At 40.2% G+C, this 19569-nt stretch overlaps 1 protein-coding gene across 5 annotated transcripts in view; it reads right to left on the minus strand.

The window, feature by feature from the left end:
- Window positions 1-19569, minus strand: part of samd11.S (sterile alpha motif domain containing 11 S homeolog) — a 138237-nt gene that overhangs the window by 18625 nt on the left and 100043 nt on the right. For all 5 annotated transcript variants that reach the window (XM_018227833.2, XM_018227832.2, XM_018227838.2 and 2 more), the window contains exons 7-9: window positions 18261-18422; window positions 14126-14276; window positions 1053-1168 (exon numbers count right to left, since the gene is read on the minus strand). In XM_018227833.2, the coding sequence (XP_018083322.1) occupies window positions 1053-1168; window positions 14126-14276; window positions 18261-18422 (429 nt within the window). The remainder of the gene's footprint in view (window positions 1-1052; window positions 1169-14125; window positions 14277-18260; window positions 18423-19569) is intronic.

The following is a 19569-nucleotide window of genomic DNA, read 5'->3' on the forward strand; positions in this document are numbered from 1 at the left end:
ACAGACAAGGGTCTTCTTTGGAAGAAACACATATTTAAAATAAAATAATAATTATGGTAATCAGACTACTTTTTACAGTATTTGGCCCAACAAAACCCATACCTTTAAAACTCTGGATAATTGAACAATTTGTTCACACTATTCTCAAACTAGAATATGCAAATTAGAGTTTACATTAGTTTCAAAATTCAAAGAAACCTTTGTAGAGGTTTTCCTTGTTTTTCACAGTAAGGCTTGTATGCAAGTATACAAACAAATAAAGGCTTAGTGTATTAGTGATTTAAGGGTGTATATCACATGAAAAGGTTAATTAAAATGAATCTGCCCTATATAGTCAGTGTGACACTGAAATGCAATGATCTGTGATATCGGCCATCACGCTTTGGCATGACACAAGGAACATCCATCATCCTTAGTAACGGTAGACCAATTAGTAGAGGAGCACGGTGCTGCACACTCCAGCAGAACTCAGGTGCATGACGCCATTGGCAGGGGGAACAATGGCATAATAAACCATTTCCTTTCAACTGTGAACAGTCTGGTAGAAATGGTATATCTATATATATATATATATATATATATATATATAGATATATATATAGATATATATAGATATATATAGATATATATATATATATATATAGATATATATATATATATATATATATATATATATATATATATATATATATATATATATATATATATATATATATATTGTACTGGAATCAGTACAGTTCTAACTGTCAATGAATATCTGACACCCAACTGCTGCATGAAGACAGAATGAAGAGAAACATATGTTGAGAGAGGGATAGTGAACATAAACTTGATTATTTCAGAAATAAGGTCTCTTATTTCAGTGTGCTGAATCGTATATCACATTTTCATTTTCGCGATAGTTCCCCTTTCAGTTCCTTTTTTACCCAAGGGTCCTCGTGGATGCTGCAGTGTGGTACCTCTAGTGCTTGGGAGTTGTGACTGATTACAAATATCATAGATCATACTCATCATTGCAGATATCTTCCCCAATAGTGCCTGAGTACACATACCTGGATTCTGGCACAAAGCTGAGGGGACACCAAGGAAAGGGGGTCGTAAGTGCGGACCCAACGCAATGTGGGGGGCATTCTGTGGTGACAGCAGGGGAGGTGGGTGTGACATCTCTCTAGGAGGGAAAATACAATTGATTAGGTAGACAGCCTATTAACAACTGCTGCCACACATGTTAACGTTAGAACAGTCAAGGCAGGAAGTGCTGCAACACAATATTGATTTCAGACTTATCAGTGCCTTAATCGCCTTAGAAAATGGATTATAATGGTAAATTAAATGCCTGGCTTATCTTGATGAGCCCAAGAACAATTAGAACCTTGCAATCTATGATTGAGAAGATGCATTGCTTGTTCCAGCACATTCCGCTCAATGTGCAACATAAGGGAAATGTACTCTGTTCATAAGCACAATTTATATTCACTTTATATTCCTAAAAATGTCCTGTAACAAAGCAGCTTTTCACAGGCCACACACACACACTCACACAGACACACACACTCACACAGACACACACAGGCTGTGGATGCAATCTGGTCCATTCCCAACTAAACTGTATGAGCAGGATGGTTGGAACGGAAAACCAAAGCAACCAATGATCTGGCATAAGGGAAGTGACAGTTTGGCAATGAACTGTGAGCGTTTGTTCCAAATGACTCCAAGTGATCAAACCAGTCAACCCACAGCCTGATATCTCATCTGAGTGTATGGCCAAACTGCACTAACACAGATTGATCACTGTAGCCCAAAATGTGCCTTGTGTATGAGGAAGCATTAACATTTAACACCTCAGGAGAATTAATCATACCTGCCATGCTCATATCAGCAATACATCTAATAATTTGAACATCTTGGGTACAGGTAGATTGCACCTAGCTTGGCACAAATTTCCAGCAAAAAAAATTAACAAATTAACTGTAATTACTGTGCACTATAAACAACTGGTCTTACAATTTCAACAGCAATGCCCCTCTAATAAGGTTTTGTAGAATTCTGCACAAACGGTGAGTGAGTGGGATGCCCTACAAAAACGAAAAGCCTCTTACTTGTTCACCTTCCCCATTATATTTTCATACTACCCCATCTCTTGTGAGCATCATTTCTTTCCATTTTGCAGTCTTCAGACTCCACACCTTCAGATTTCTATTTCTGATATACCAAGCTTGCCTTCCCCCTCTCTGCATCTCTCCTTTTTTCTATCTTTCTCTCACACCACACTCAGCACTAAACTAATTGCACAGCTCGTTCTGTCTGGGAAGAGCGGCCATCGATTCCTCGCTGTTGAAACGTCCTGCTAATCGTATCAGCGCTCCGCCAGCTCCTCGCACTCATCTGGCAGCTCCAATTAATCTCAGGTAACGCAGAAAGTGACCTTCGGCTTGGAGCCGGGGCAGCAGCCAAGCGATGCTTATGTAATTACACCGTGAAGTGTGTAATCACCTGGCCTAATCCCCCAGGCCCGACAATTAGCCGAGGCCTCTGTCGCTGGGCTGCCAAGTGCTCTGCCACCCGGACAGCCTGCAGATGAATAACGGTCAATTAAAGCTGCATGGCGGGGGCGAAGAGGTGTCCGGTCGATGTAATTAGCTGTAATCATGGGGAGACAAGGCTGCCAGACGTGAGGCGGCTTTTATATAGGATGGAAAATGTGGAAAATTAGGCAAAATTTAACCGTTTCACTGCTCTCTCTTCACATAATAAGCAATGCTCAGTAACAGTCACACACCAGCCTATTCACACATTAGCACAACACAGTAACAATAACATGACTGCTCTCAAAGATAAATGGACACACATCAAAATAATGAATCACTTTAAATGAAAACCACATTCTATGTCACAAATATATGTGGGTCCAAGAGTGTGGCCCAGGTTTCCCACATAAATATCGAGGCTACACACACACATACATAACACACTTTGCAACAAAGCACACAATCTCACAGCAGCATACAAAAATCCCCCTAACACAATCTCATCCCTACATCACAAATATAGCAGCCAAATGTATATTTTCAGTGCCGGCTGACATACACAGCACAAAAACATATAAAGGGTCATTTACAAAGACCCAAAAATGTTGTGCAAAGGCACTATGGGGCACAACAGACAAATCCAGGTGCAGAATGCAATATATATGAGCACATATATATAGCGGGCAGTCCTGTTCTTACCACCTATATTCATGAAAGGCGGGCATCTGAATGACACACAAAATAGAGGGTGGTAAAAAGGACACCTATAAGTGTCCCTGCTTTACATGTATGTAAGTGGTCCCTATAATCTCTTCTGTATCACACAAATATAGTACCCATATGTACAATCTCATCCCTACATCACATACTGTATAGCAAACACATTGCTTTTCTGAGGCATCATAAAGCCGAGACCAGGTTCCACAACTTTTAAGCACAAATGATCCCCAATGTTTCTTACACACATCACGTAGACTAAAAACGTATGGTTGTGGTCAGTAGCAGTCAAAATGCAGATATATCCTGTCACTCTTCCCACAGAGATGTATTCCTACACACCAGGACAGGACAGGTGATTAGGGGACAATTTGGGGTATTTCGACCGCTGCTGTTTTCTAACTAAGCATAGACACATAGCATAGAGTGTATTGTGTTACGACCACTGGTCCAATAGCCATTGGTGCAAATCAAGGAGCAGATATTCTGTGTATATCACCAAAGCTGCTACATTTAATGATTTCATGCATAATGCTACAATGACACTTTTTGAGAATATGATCAGACAGCGGCACAGGACCCCTTTGTTGAACACACATCCTGTCTAAAGTAACTCAGAATGGAAGTCATACATTCTATAGGCGCAATATGACAATGCCCTATGCCCACAATACATGGACAGCTTCATGCACACCCTAAGACAGCACTGCAGATACAGATATATCTTCACACCACACACACACACACACACACACACACACACACACACTATTATAATTTACATTTGGAAAGCCACACTGTGCTACAGTTATACATAGGATGCACAAAGTTCCATAGTTCATTCAAAGCACATAAAACCCCAGCATCCATACACACACCCCTCCCTACTTTCACATAAATTACATATACCCATACCTATACTAACTATAGAATTTAGTATCACAATAGCCTTTGATATTATGTCTGTCCAAGAAATCATCTCTTAAAGGCATTAACTGAATCAGCCATCACAAAATCACCCGCAGTGCATTCTACAACCTCACTGTCCTCACTGTGAAGAACCCCCTACGTTGCTTATACCTGACTATATGCACAATCACACTGTAGATTACAGAACAGTTCTGTAATAATAGAAACTAACAGTACTATGTCCAACTGGGCAGAAATACCATATTCCATATCAAAGAATTGCTAAGGGTCACCAACACAATACAAGTTTAAAGCTTTAAATATAGCAAGAAATTCCATATATTATATGCAAATAGATTGTAACACTCCAGCCCACATCTGATTAACCCTTTTATCACAGTTAGTCTTCTCCGACTGCAGGATTTATACAAGAAACATTCTGCAGAACTTTTAGTAGCACAGTCACATCCAGCCCCAGAAAAAAAAGACATTTGCCACAAATACCCACCCCTCATTATGCCCAGCAGACATCTCACACAGAGAATCCTTTATCCACAACCAGTCACGACAGCTGCCTCTGCAGGCCATTTATATATAGTGATTAAAAGAAAATAGCAAAGGTGCCACTACTCTGACTGACAGTAAGCTGCCACAGGAACAAACACTGGCCAAGGCTTTGTGCCAAAAATCTTCCCAGGAAAACAGATAGAAGGGAAAAAGCCACCTTGTCTCAATAACCAACTTTCAACACAGATCAGTGCCCAAGCCATATTTTATAGGTCTACTTATTATCAAAAGGAAAAACAAATGACTCACTTATGTGATGTAGAAGCCTCAACCACTCGTGTTATAAACGTCTCCCATATTCACAACTAAGAGGAAGGGTTGTGTATGTGTGCTATAAAAAGGAAGCAAGATAACCCTTGCAGCTTTCTGTGCTCTGATGCACGGGACCCTGATGCACTCTCAAACACCTCCATCTCACAGGCACACAGCCAAAACACATTACCAGCTTTTACAAGGTACGATAACCCCTGTCCTGCAGGGCCTAGATGCACTGTTGCCATAGATACGGTTCCCATAGGACCACTGGTGGGAGGAAGTGTGAACCTACAAATCGGCGGTCAGCTTGCTGCAATTAGAAGGTGCACTTGTGTCTGCCTCTCAGTCATTTCCATAATGGAAATGGGAAGGAATCCTGTAACCTTCTTCCCATGGAGCAACTGGAAATCAATAGCACTGAACTTCAAATTGACAGCTGACTGGAAGTGCTTGTGAGACTTGTATTAAAATTATTTTCATGTGACGCCTGCAGTGCAGACATTGCATTTGCATAACGATTACATTTGAAAATTCAGCAATGTAAAGGGACATAAGAGCTATGGCATTATGGCATCATCATAAGGCTTGTGTGCGCTGGAAGGAAGTCATTCCACTTTAGCCAAAGATGAACGGCATATTTATTAAAGCCTATGCGGTCTCTTTCTACATTTGACCAGGAATGTCTCTATGGAAATAACCCACTCTTAATCTATCAGAAATATCCGGCAAGGGCCTCCCCATACATTTGCTTTGTATTTCAGTCAGTATATGTGTATGGTTCGTTACTGTTGGTTAATAAAAAAAATAATATAATTCTTAGCAACTTCTCACCGAATTTATAGGTTTTAAAGCTGGTGCATGGCCAATTGTTAATACAGATGAACAAAAACAAATACATAATCAAAACACCACTATGCCAAATGAAAAATAAGTTAAATGTAAGGAGAAAATCCCCTTATGAAAGGCACATTATAGAGGGAAGACAGTCTTGTTAGCTAGATGCACATCATGGGAAAAAATATGGCATTGTGAAATATTGCACATTTTTCCCAATGATCTAAGGTGAATGAAGATGAATATGATTTTGTGAGCACCGAGGGAACCAAGGCAAAGCCAGTGACTTTTTGGCACTGGGGCGGCTAAAATGATCTTTCCCTCTGCAGCCAACTAGCCTCTGGATTCCATGTATCTGTCTCTGCTTTCTGCTCCTGAGAGTGCGGCTGCTTCAGGCATGCACGGCATTAAGGGATTTGCGCTGCATGCTGCTAAATTTGATATGTCCTTTAGCAGGAGACAAATGGTTCACAAGGCTTTTCAAGTATTGACTTTTCTTTAACAATAAGTGCTAATGGCCTTCAAATAATCGATAGATAAAGTCATTACGGGGTTACGCATTACACGGTTAAAGCAAGCAGCCACCCACTTAACTCTGCCTTGTCTGCCGGCAGGCTGCTCTTATGACAGATAAATCATGTTGCTTAACGGCACTGACTTTAAAGGACCCCTTTAAAGGCTTCCTCAACAAAATATTAAAACAATGAATTACAAAGACAATACATTTTCAAATGCAGCAAGAACTCCTGTCTGGAGCCTATATGTGCTCTGCACCAGGTCCAGACTGAGAATTAAAATACACAGAGGCCCAATCAGCCCACACAGAGGCCCAAACAGCGCCCACCAGCCCACTAAATACTGACTTTCTATGGCACCTTATAGCAGCCCCTCTGGCATTTGCCAGAACCCACAGATTGCCAGTCCGGCCCTGCTCTGCACCTTGTGTGGTGTTGGCTGGCGCAGGCCAACTCTGCCCTTACCATCTACCATCAGCCACCATTTCGGCCTGCAGCCACACCATAGCTTGTGCGTCTGAAAGATTCACGTTTGGTGATAGAAGAGGGGGCACTTACATTAACACAAAACTGCCAAATTCAGGTAGTGCAGTATTCATGGGGATGGTCACATATCTCTGTGCTCTGAAACCCTCATGTGTCATAAAAGGCACTGCTTTTGCCCAGGTGGAGTAACCTATAGCAACTAAGAAGGTGTTTGCTTTTAAACAGGTTACCTGCAAATGCTGCCTGGTTGCTATGGGTTACGTTATCTGGGCAAACTTAGTGCCTTTTTATATAACCCCGAAAAAGAATGCTGGGAGCTGTACTCAAACAACAGCAGAATATTTGGTCAGACCCCACTGTCTTTGATATGGAGTAAAAGGAACTTCTCTGTGTCTTCTGATATCCATATAATTTTCTGTAGTGGATACAGTATTTTCTATATTTCACAATCTGCATCAAATATTTTTACATTTACATTTTTACATTTCTGTGTATCACATATCACAAAACTGAATTTGCTGTTGATGGGGTGCTGGGAAATGTGGTTCAAGAGCAGCTGCAAAATCACAGGCCTATGCACATACTCAAAATTTACAGCATACAGTATGTGTATATATATATATATATATATATATATATATATATATATATATCTATATATCTATATATCTATATATATATATACTATGTATATAACTGCATACTATATATAGTGAATAAAGTACCCCCTCTTGTAAAATATAAGGATATTATTAGTTACCGAGGAGTTTCATGACCATATAAAAACACGAGGCCGAAGGCCGAGTGTTTTTATACAGGTCATGGAACTCCGAGGTAACTTCTAATATCCTCATATTTTACAACTGGGGTACTTTATTTATTATAATACACAAATTTTAGTGAGTCATGTGACAGAAATTACATCACTACTCACCGTTTATAACTGATGACATCACTACTCACCGTTTATAAGGATATAATTTACAGGATATTCATGGCTTTTGTGTATTATATATATATATATAATCCAAAAAATATAAAACCGCACTCCAAGTTCTTGAAATAGTGAAAACAGTGGAAAGTTTATTTCAACGTTTCGGCACACTGACTCGGGCCATCTTCAGGAAGTCCTGAAGACGGCCCGAGTCAGTGTGCCGAAACGTTGAAATAAACTTTCCACTGTTTTCACTATTTCAAGACCTTGGAGTGCGGTTTTATATTTTTTGGATTATTATACTATGCTATAACCAGCACCCAGGCAGTTGCTTGTATTGCGAGTGCACCACTATAGACTCTCTCTCTCTCTATATATATATATAGTATGCTGTAACAGTTCGATATTTTGAGTATGTACATCGGCCTGTGATTTTGCAGCTGCTCTTGAACCACATTTCCCAGCACCCCATCAACAGCAAATTCAGTTTTGTGACATGGGTTGACAAAGGGTCAGGTGTGACCACCCGAAACGTTGCTGTAATGCCCTAAAGGGTTCCAATAAAGGCATTTTATTTTACAAAGGAGTGGTGCTGTTTCATCTTGCAACTTAAATACACAAAAATGTAAAAATGTAAAAATATTTGATAAATATATATATATATATATATATATATATATATATATATATATACACACACACTATATACAGCGCCTGTGCTGCTCAAATGACAATTAATCCTCACATTTTTCATGGTAACAATTTTCTATTCCTGTGTGTACAGCCTCTGCCGGGATGGAAGGCAGCGGGCCAGGTGATAAAAGATCCCAGCATTCATTTAGATGGGGGAAGTCATGGATTTCAGAGCCATGAAGATGCTCAGAAATTCCCCCTCCCATGTTGTTTTCCCACAGGAAGGCAAGATGGAATCTTAACCTCATGCCAAGCCCTGTCCGTCCCTCACTCTGATACCACAGTGGCTGCCACGCCACTGCCAATAAATCCACCTTCCGCTCACGCGCGATTAAACTGGGAATGGAAGGAATAGGGCAAAGCATTGTTCGCTCCAGTGAAGAGCTCCGGGCCAATTGATTTCATCATGTGTTTTTAACCCCTGCTCAGACGTCCAATCACAAAAACCACAGATATGTTCAAAATGTATTTAGTTCAGCAGTAACAATCAAAAGATTGTATACCTTTAATCAGGAGGGCTGTCCATAGATTGGAAGTAAAATGTATAATGTGGAAATAAAAAGGAGAAGTTTATTTGCACGGAGAAGAGATTTGTGGGATTCTCTTTTTTATAGTGTCATTAGAAGATGAAAGCAAGCAGAACGGTGTGCTACCTTTTAAAGACTGACGGAACAAGAAGCCAAAAATCAATGATCCGGGACAGTTAGAGGGGGAGTCTGGTGCAAAGTCTGTCATTATGTATAGACATAAATACAAAAGGCAAACATTGTTTCTCCTGTGAAAATTGATCTCTAAATAGGAAACATGCCCTGGTGTCACTTTATACAGTCTGCCTAGGATTTCAGTCACCCTACACTGTGACAACAGGCACTTCAGACTGGCTGAGCCCATCTTCTGTCTGTAGGATGACACTGTTTGTCTCACTCTTTAATAAAATGAAAATGTCTGGCAATAGCTCCCTCAGAGAGCCAGATAATCCCAACCTGTCAAGTCTCTCACCAGACAGAAGAAAAACAACTGCACTTTTTGTTTGCCAAACACTGATCCTATAGAAAGCCCCAGGTCTCTCCTGCATCCTTACTGGAATCAACCCTTCTGCCAGCATCAACTGTTAAAGATCTGGCCCTGAGTGCACAAAGTGCTTTTATCTGATAATAAACACTGGCCTCATCACTATCTCCCCTAACCTGGCAATAAAAACAAGGGCCCTCTCTCTCTTCCAGATGGAAACTAAAGTCCAAAACCAGAAATTCCTATTCCAACACACTCACTCTTTCCCCCCACCCTAAAATGCTTTCTTCATCTACTCCTCTGACTTCTCTGGAAGGCATCCAGGCCACACGGAGGTTGGGAGGTTTTCCTGGAGTTATGCTGGACAGGAACCATGCAATCCCCACAGCACTGGAGTGTCTGCTTCTGCAGCTTTTCTCATGATGGAGAGGGTTAGCCAAAGTGCAAACCCTCCACTCATTCACGTTTCCATAACACTGTCATGCTTAATGTGATCCTACTGCAGGGGCTAACCCCAAACATTCTCAGAAAGCCGTATGCAGCCTATAGAGGTACCTATAATTTAGCATTTCCATAGGGCCACCAATGCAGTTTCCTGAAGCTTGCAGCAATAATTATGGTAAACAAAAGTGAGAAATTAGGGCATTTATTCTAAATGATTCTAAATGAGCCAGAGATCCTAGATCAGATGAAAGGACCCAAAATCTAATATCCTAAGAATGATGCTCCATTTTTTCCAAATTGCTGCATTTTTGAGGCTATCAGCAACTCAAAAATATAACCTTGACTGACTATGGTACATTTTGGGCTATCGGCCTGTGCTTACACAGGAGATAATAAGCAGCAACCCAAATTTTGGTTGATGACAGGCTGCCCACGGCCACTAGTATTATCACTAACATAGCGGATTCTGGAGTAAACACTGCTGTATTACTTGGCAACACAATTTGCAATCTACTGTTAGTAATGCATTAAAGGTTTATTTTTCCCAATCTAACATATAGACAACTCACTCATGCTGTGAGCCAGATTTAACTTGCTTTCTGATCCTGTTATAAGGTAGTGATAAAGAATCCCTGCACCAAACGGTTTGGTTTTTAGCAGCAGGAAAAGCATTTTGGGTTAAAGGAGAACTTTGATAAACTATTTACTTTAAAAACAAAATTCATAAAGACTGTTTAAAACTCCCACTTCAGTTTGGATGCATACCCATCTATGAATTTTTATTTTAATTGGAAGTTCGGTTGTTTAGCAAGTTTCAGGGGGATAAAAAGTAAAGTTTCGCAATGGGGTTTTTATAAAGGGCATTTTCTGATGCTCCTTGGTGGCTGGGGATCAAGATCAAACATCCATATTGTCCATCCCTAAAATCAACCCTGTCTGTCAGTAGGTGGAAGCACTCAAAGAAAAAATGAAAAGTCAGTTGCTTCCTTAGCTAGATAATAAACACAATCAAATTTTAATATTGTCATATTCAGGGCAGCCATCGGGGGGACATGTGGGAGAGTTGTAGGGGGCCTCGAGGGTAAGCGGGGGCCGGCCACGCTGCACTTTCTTGATTGGTTGGCCCCCCTGCTTTCTGAGAGCTGCTGACTTCGGGAAGGCAGGGCGGGAGCACAAGGGGAGGTATATACTGTCCATTACTTCCCCTTATTGTTCACTGAATTTAAGTCCCGGTTGAGCTGCTCAGGGATTGGATAGTTGAGGTTTGAACTTCTCCTCCAGCTCATCCAATCACCATGCAGCTTTACCAGGACTTGACATTCTGTGACCAATAAGGGAAGAAAATGCTGTCACTGGAAGAAGATGCAGCCACCTGTGCTCCCCTCCTCCCTTCTGTAGTTGGCAGCTCACTGACAGCAGGTGGGCCACACTAATGAAGTAAGTGTAACATGGCAGGGCCCCCCTAAAGGTAACCCTTTGTGGTCCCTGTTGTGTGATGGGGCCCTGGGCACCACATTTTTTTCCCATGTGGGGTTCTGGCCACCAATATTTTTTAATGGGGGGCCCTGACCACAAATGTTTTTTTTAATGGGGGGGCCCTGACCACCAATATTTAATTATTATTAGCATGTGGGAACCATAGCCATCAATGTTTTTTTTTCTTTTAGTGTGTGGTGGGGGTGGACCTATAGGTGAGGCTTGTGGTGGGCACAGTCCAGGGGGCCCAGGAAATTTTTTCATATGGGGCCCTGCGATTTCTGATGGCGGCCCTGGTCATATTACACCAAAATTACTGGGAATGTTACAGAATGGCCCATGTCCTATAACTATGGTTTCCTTAGTGACCTCTGCAGCCTATGGTCTGAAATAAGTGCAGGGATAACAACAGAGAGAATTAAAGAAAAAATGAAGGAAGCGGAGGAAAATAACCCAGCCCGTCAAATAGCAAAGCACTGAACAGTTTTATTACTGCATGCTCTCTGCTCACTGATATTTTATTTTTAATCCTGTACCGGGGAGAGTGTGGAAAGGCAGCTTAATTTTATTAGCTCCTGAACTTCTGCACCATGAAAAAGGCTCATAAAGCAAGACAAATGATCTGACAAGACACAGGGACAGGCAGGGTCCATACATGAGCTGAGACTGCTGCTAAAACGTCCATCTATCTAAGCAACGCCTCCATGCCTCTGTATCTAGCAGGCCAATGGAGGTGGCACCCATATATACAGCACAAAGTATTTGTTTAGTCTATTGCTACTACACAATAGAATAATTATTTACCTTGTGTTTTAATCTGAAGTCCTTTTGCTATATACTGTATAATGTCGGACTGAGACACCAGGGGCCCACTCTCAGTACTATTATTCTTCTCTCCTCATTTAATCTCTATTCTCCTAAGTCTCTTTTCTTTACATACTATAATCTATTATTCCATCAATTTAGCCTCTTTGTTATCATAGAAATAAGTAATGTCCGTGAAATAGGCCAAATGTTTAGCAGTATGAGAGCCCACTGACACCTGGGCCCACCGGGAGTTTTCCTGGTATTCCTGTGGGCCAGTCCAACACTGTTTAGTGTTTAAGGTACTGATCAATAACCAAGCGTGAAGGCATAAGTTAAGGTTCTATAATAGCACCTCATTAATGTTCAGTAATTATCAGTAGGATCTATAGGATTTAATGGACCAGTAACATCAAAAAATTTAATTGTTTTAAAGTAATACAAATATAAGGCAATGTTGCCCTGTACTAGTAAAACTGCTGTGTTTGCTTCAGAAACACTACTATTGTTTATATAAATAAGTTACTGTGTAGCCATGGGGCAGTTATTCAAAGGAGAAAAGGCTCAGGTTACACAGCAGATAAGCTCTGTAGAACATAATGTTATCTGTTATCCACTAACTATCCTGTGCCATATAGACTTTTTTCAATTTCAGCCATTGCTACTTAGCAGCTTGTTTATATGAACTATAGTAGTGTTTCTGATGCAAGCAGACCAGTTTTACCAGTGCAGGGCAACATTACATGATATTTTCATTACTTTAAAACACTTTAATTTTTTGCTGTTCCTTTAAAGGGGACCTGTCACCCAAAAAAAATATTCAAAATCCTATTTTATCACATCAGTCAAGAATAATTAACTTTAATTACACTGTATAAATCATTTAAATTTTGTTTCCTTCAGTCTAGGAAGTCATAATTATAGCAAGCAGGCAGGAGCCATTTTGTGGACATTTTATTAAATCAAGCCTTGCATCATCTCAGAATCTTGTTTGTGCACCAGATTGGGGGACCTGATGTCCATCCCCATGCCCTGGCTACACAATTAAAGATGAAGAGAATGAGGAATGTGTGGAGAGCAGTGACATCTAGGAAGTGCTGAATGGAAAGTGAAAGTAATTGTCTGCCCCGCCTCTATGCTTAAGGCATAGAGGCGGCGCAGACAATATTTGATTGACAGCTGAGGTTTTTAAATGAGTTTACAACAGTTATGAATGCTTTAAAAAAAGTAGATATTGGATTTCATGTTTCATTTGAAAAGGACGTTTATTATGCAGCTTTTTGTGTCTGGGTGTCAGGTCCACTTTAAGTCTAGCATCTGTTCCAAAAAACATATTTTATATTTCTTTACTGCAATCATGTTTGTGAGACAATACTACAAATGGATTTGAGTCGGGCAGCTCCAATAACCCCTCTTAGACTGGAAAGAATTTTCTAGGTATAATTGGAGTGATCATGCAGCTGAAATGGTAGGCAATAATGCAATGGATGGCTTCCAGAGTCCATGGGATTAATATTAGCCATGCTGAACAAGAATGAAACTCACATGCTAATGCAGAAAATGAGCATTATGAGAATAAACTGGCCAAATGGGCCAATAAACTTTTATTGCCTGACAACTGGACAAAAAAAAAGAAGGCTTAGCCTTCCCAAAAAGAGACTAACTGCTATATAGCCATACTGTAATTCCTCTCCCCTGAGGGTTGAACATGATATACTTGTGTCCACTACTGCTATGTTATTACATATGGTAATGTTTATACCATACAATACAAGTATGCAAAAGCATATTTTTTTAAATATTACTGTATATTCAGCTCTGACTGTCTATGATTTGTCACAGTGCACATGAAGATTCTGGGGCCAATAGTGTATGTGAACTAATAAAAGTAAATTTGCCCACACACATGATCAGGTGCCGCTTTCCTGCTCTTTTTGACCTTCCCACTTTACCTGTCTGAGAAGTGGGAGGTGTCCCGATGCTGTGGCAGGCCCTGCTTCCGCCGCTGACTCGAAGAGTTACTGGAAGATGGAATATGAGCTTCCATAGCTGCTGGATTTCTCACCACAGCTGCTGCAACTTCTTGACGAGCCCGGAGCAGATCTGCAGAGGAAGAGAAAGTTAATACTCAATAAACAGCAGGCAGGCTGACATATCCGAAACACAAAAGCTCCCTTATTGTACCCCTGGAATGCAGAGGCACCCAGAAACATGTGGCTTGCCCAGTTAGAATTCCTAGCTGTCTTGTCTGAAAATCTCTGTCCACTTTACCTTGTGGCTCATTTGCTTCATCCCCCTCTTTATCACCCCCTCGGTCCATATCTTGCCCCTTTTGTTCCGTGAACTCGCTCACTATTCAGCTTTGCACATTCCCCCCTGCTTTTGCTCTTTTCCCCCTGTGTTCTTCACAATCAAAACCACATGCTCTGCTGCCATGGAGCTGGAGTGCTCAAGTAAACGTAAGCAATTTACTGAGTCACCCCCTGGGTGAGGGGGTGTGGGAGGAGCAGGAAGGAGACTTAAATACACTGCAAGGATAAAATACGTTCCTATAAAATGCAGGGAACATGGGAAAAGGCACACTGGTTATATTCTGAGGCTGACAAGTCTTACTGAATCAGTTTCACAGGGCATGACAATAATGCAATGGGTTCTAAGACCTTGTTGTGAACTGAGGGGTGAAGAATGGTTACAAATCTACTCAGCATGCCAACACAATCACGCCTATAAACATCAGTGATGCAGCTGTAAAGCCTTAAGAGGCATTAGTACAAGGGGATAGAAGGAAGCAGGCATAGAGAATAAAACATGCCAGATACAAGTACTTATTATTATTAAAAATAGTAAAATATAATTGCAATCTAACAAACCTGAAGGTGCACTGCTAATCTGTAAGTGTGAGGAACTGTGTGATCATTTCTTGGAGGCTCTTACTTGGTTTGCTCTTAGGCTCCATCCAAACACTGTCAGCTACGCATTTACACTCAATTGCAAGCTCACTGTCAATGTTCCTTAGCTCTCTTATAGGTACATTACATGACAAACTGCATACAATGTAACAATGTAATCAGAAACAGCTTTACTGAGATCAGTGGTGGCCATCACAGATAATGTTGGTTTGGGCCACTTTAAGAAGCCTATAAATTAGTTTCTGTAACTCTAGGTTATGGGTTGTCACTCTCTCCTGGATTCAGAAATGCTCTATGAAGATGAGATGTGGCAGATTAATCTACAGTGGGCTTCCTGAGTTTGATGCAGTCACAGGAATATCTTAGGGGATGCACAAGTCTGTGAAAGCTAAATTTGTCTGACCACAATGAGATAGGTATCAGTTTTGTGTTCTTACTTCTTTTTACTGTAGGCAACCCTTCCACCACAGGATACAGAGACAGAAGAAAAGGGTATTTTATGCACTCTTTTAATACATTTTATACCATTTTACTGCCACATAATATATACTAGCTATCGGTATATATAGAAGACATTTTACATTTAAAAAAAAAATCACAGGGGACATCAGTTCAATGTAAGTGGATTTGTTATTCAGCAAAATGACATTAGCTAAGGCTCTGCATACTGATAACTGTATAAATATTATTGTATAGGTTCCTGCTCTGGTCACTGCTATGTCCATTGAATTTTATACAACGTAACATTCCTAGTTGACCTGGTTGCTCATTTAACTAGTAGGCAAGCAAAATGTTATCTCTGTTGATACTGTCTGTGTGTGATTCGTACACATCAGGTATATGGCACAGCACCCAACTTCCCAACACATTCATTTTCTGCTTCTGAACAATATACAAATAGATTTTGCTAGAACTGATGGAAGATCATAAAGATTGGAAATAAGAACACAGGAGGCTCTGAGAAAAGCTGGGATCGGGTGGCAGATTAAAATCAGACAGCAGAAAACAAAGAAATGTTTGTGGATCTGCATTTATATCATAGCTGAGGGAAAAAGAACAAGGTTCCAGGAGCATAACAACCTCAAGGCACCACACAGGACTAATGTACCAAGTGTCTGATTAATGCTTTGCCCTCACAGGTGCCACACTGACATTTCAGTGCTGAGAAATTGAAACTGTGTTTTTGAATGTTGCACATGGGCCATTCATATATTGCTGGTATAAATATTAGAACAGCTACATCTTTCAGGATCCTTTGACTCTTACAGAATGATTGTAATTGTAGCTGAACAAATGCTGGAAAATGCCAAGCTTACTAATAAGATGGTAACCAAGGAGCGGTCTGCTGTAAGTGGGAACGAGGGAAAAGGAAAATGAGATGGCGACTGAAATACATACAGTTGTGTTCAGCATAATAGCAGTCCGACATCACTTACCTGATCAATCACTGCTTTTGGTGAAAATTATATTTCTACATGGCAAATAATTTACTACATGGCAGAATTAATAGACTAATAAAAAACCAATAGATCCAACAGTCATGACATGCATGCTGCCCATTCTGTGTAAATTGAATCATTAATTGAGGCTTGTTCAAAATAATAATAGCTTTTTCCAAATAATAGCAGTGTGGAGTTCAATTAGTGAGGTCATTAATTCTGTGAAAAAACAGGTGTCAATTAAAGGAGAAGGAAAGCTACGGAGGCATTTTATTGCCAATAGATTAGCTGCAATAGTGCAAGCTAGAATGCTATATTTATTCTGTAGAATGTTTTACCATACCTGAGTAAAAAGCTCTAGAAACTCTCTGTTTGTTTAGGATAGGAGCTGCAGTATTAACGTGGTGTGACATCACTTCCTGCCTGAGTCTCTCCCTGCTCTGGGCTCAGATTACAGCAGAGAGGGGGGGGAAGAGGAGCAAACTGAGCATGCTCTTGCCCAGGGCAATGAGGTTTAAGCTGAAGGCAGGAAGTCTGATACAGAAGCCCATGTGTACACAATAGAAGGAAAGAAATGTGGTGTTTCTTTTGACAGGGGACTCAGAGCAGCATTACTTTGAAGGTTTACTGGTATATTTAGGTGGACCTTTCTGATAAGGCTTACTTAGTTTTAACCTTTCCTTCTCCTTTAAGGCCCTTTTTTAAGGAAGGAAGGCAGCAAATGTTGCAGGCTGGTTATAGTGCATTTCTCTCTCAAAATTTTAGTAAAATGGATTGTTCCAGACATTGGTCAGAAGAACGTGTACTTTGATTGAAAAGCTGATTGGAGAGGGGAAACATATAAAGAAGTCCAGAAAATGTTAGGCTGCTCAGCTAAAATGACTTGAAATGCTTTTAAATGGCAACCAAAACCTGAAAAACGTGGGAGAAAATGTAAAACTACCATTCCAATAGAAAAAAGAATAGCCAAAATGGCAAATATTCAGTCAATGATCAGCTCAGAAGATCAAAGGGCTAAAGTTACCTGTGAGTACCTTTACAATTAGAAGACGCCTATGTGAAGCCAAGTTATTGGCAAGAAGCCCCCGTAAAGTCCCATTGTTAAAAAAAGACATGCTGAAGAGTTTACATTTTGGAACAGCCTAATATTCTCTTTTCTTTGCTTTCTTTAAAGGAATAACACAAATTTGATCAATTTTTATTCATGTTTTGATTTGGAAGAGAATGCGCAGTGTTCCAAATGCATTTGTGTGTATGGAAATAAAAGCTATTATACAGGTTTTGAGCTTTATTCACTTTTTTTTTAAACATGCTGCTATTATTTTGAACACAACTTCGAGATACGCCAAATGTGTTTATTCCACAGAAGATATGGGCAAATACCAAACTAAACTTGATATCTAATTTGCATTTGTGACGGTCCAATCAACTCTACAAATTCCAAAAATCTGCTGTGTTCAGTTGTCCAGAGCCTTAATGTCAAATTTACATTACGTTTGCTGGAAGACCTGCAAAAAGTGCTTGGAATTGGTTAAATCCTGAACCGTACTGGATTTGGTGTATTCCTTGTCCTTGTATGCTTAAATTTGGTTGACTTAGCTAACTACTCAGTTGACTAAGATAACCAATTATCCATTTCTGTACTAAGCCGCACAATATTAAAACCTTAAAGTACAGGATAAAATATGTCTCATCAAATTAAATTCAATCATTAGAATATACAAACTGGTGGCTCTTACCACTGTGAGTTGGCACTGCCATTGTGTTTGCCAGCTGGTAAAGGCGTTGCTGCTGCTCTTCAAAGCTGCCATGCTCGTTAAGTGCTGACATCATGCGTCTGTAATGCTCTTCGGGTGTCATTTGCGCCAACCGTTCCTCCAGCAGAGGAGTCTGGGAGGTTTCTAGAAACACAGAAGAGCAAATACAATCAGTCTTAATCATCATGTTTACTTCTTCATAGTATATTTTCTATATTTCTTGTGTTGTGTCTCAGGCTGTAAAATAGTTATATTTGCCTTCCCAGGTTTACAAAGTAGCAGCAATGAACAGTAAAAGGTTACACATATTATCATAATGCATCGCCCCCAAATTTCACAGTAGGGACCTGTGACATGGGCCTTTGACACTGGATCATTTAACCTTTGCCGCAGTATTAGTTATGTCTTTAAAAATGCTTTGCACTGCTAGAGGGAAGTTATCTGATCTCAGGGCCTTTATTGTCCTCAGTACTAAAATTACCACTTCATAAGCTTTGAAAAATGGCAGGATTATAGGAGATAAAAGAATATATGCAGTCAGAGAGGGTTTTGTGTTAAAGCCTTCCAGGCATGTTACCAAGATGTCTCATGTCTGTTAATGGGGATTGGTTCCTTTGGATAAATATAGTCATTAATTTTACACTGGGGAGATTTTAATCTACTGCCTTCTTGTTTTACATTGAAGACACTGGTTCTTAACCGGCCTTTACTGCCACTTCTCGTTCAATTTTTCCCATTCAAGTGTCAGATTTTGTAAATGGTCAGAAATTTAAATTTTAAAAAGTCCTTGTGGCTCATTTGCTAAGGAGACTTTAATGCATTGACAATGACTTTTAGCACTTTGCTATAGTTGTTATACCCTGGGTTTATTCAATGCTAGTATAGAGGGCATTGGGACACAGCAGCTGGATATAATGGGCCCCATACCTAACTTCTGGTTTTGAGAACAATGTAAATACAAGGCCTTTGTTGCACAATTTTGGGCATGCTCCTAAAACAAAGGCTGGCCACATTACGAGTGGCTTAGACAGACTAAATTACTACTTCGGATATACTTCGATTTTTGGGGATTTCTGAGAGCTGCTGTTCAACTGTATTATCATCAACACATTTATAGGTCCCCTCTGATTTGGCATATCAAACTGGGTTGCAGTGCTGAACTAAAATGAATTGACTCATGAGTTGACCTAGAAGGCATAGGCCCATACCTCTGAATAGTGATCTGACCAATCAGGCCACAATCAGCGCACTTGGTAGCCAATGTGAGGGGTTAAATTGTACAGGACTTTAC

Source organism: Xenopus laevis, chromosome 7S (assembly GCF_017654675.1).
Source record: "Xenopus laevis strain J_2021 chromosome 7S, Xenopus_laevis_v10.1, whole genome shotgun sequence".
NCBI lineage: Eukaryota > Metazoa > Chordata > Amphibia > Anura > Pipidae > Xenopus > Xenopus laevis.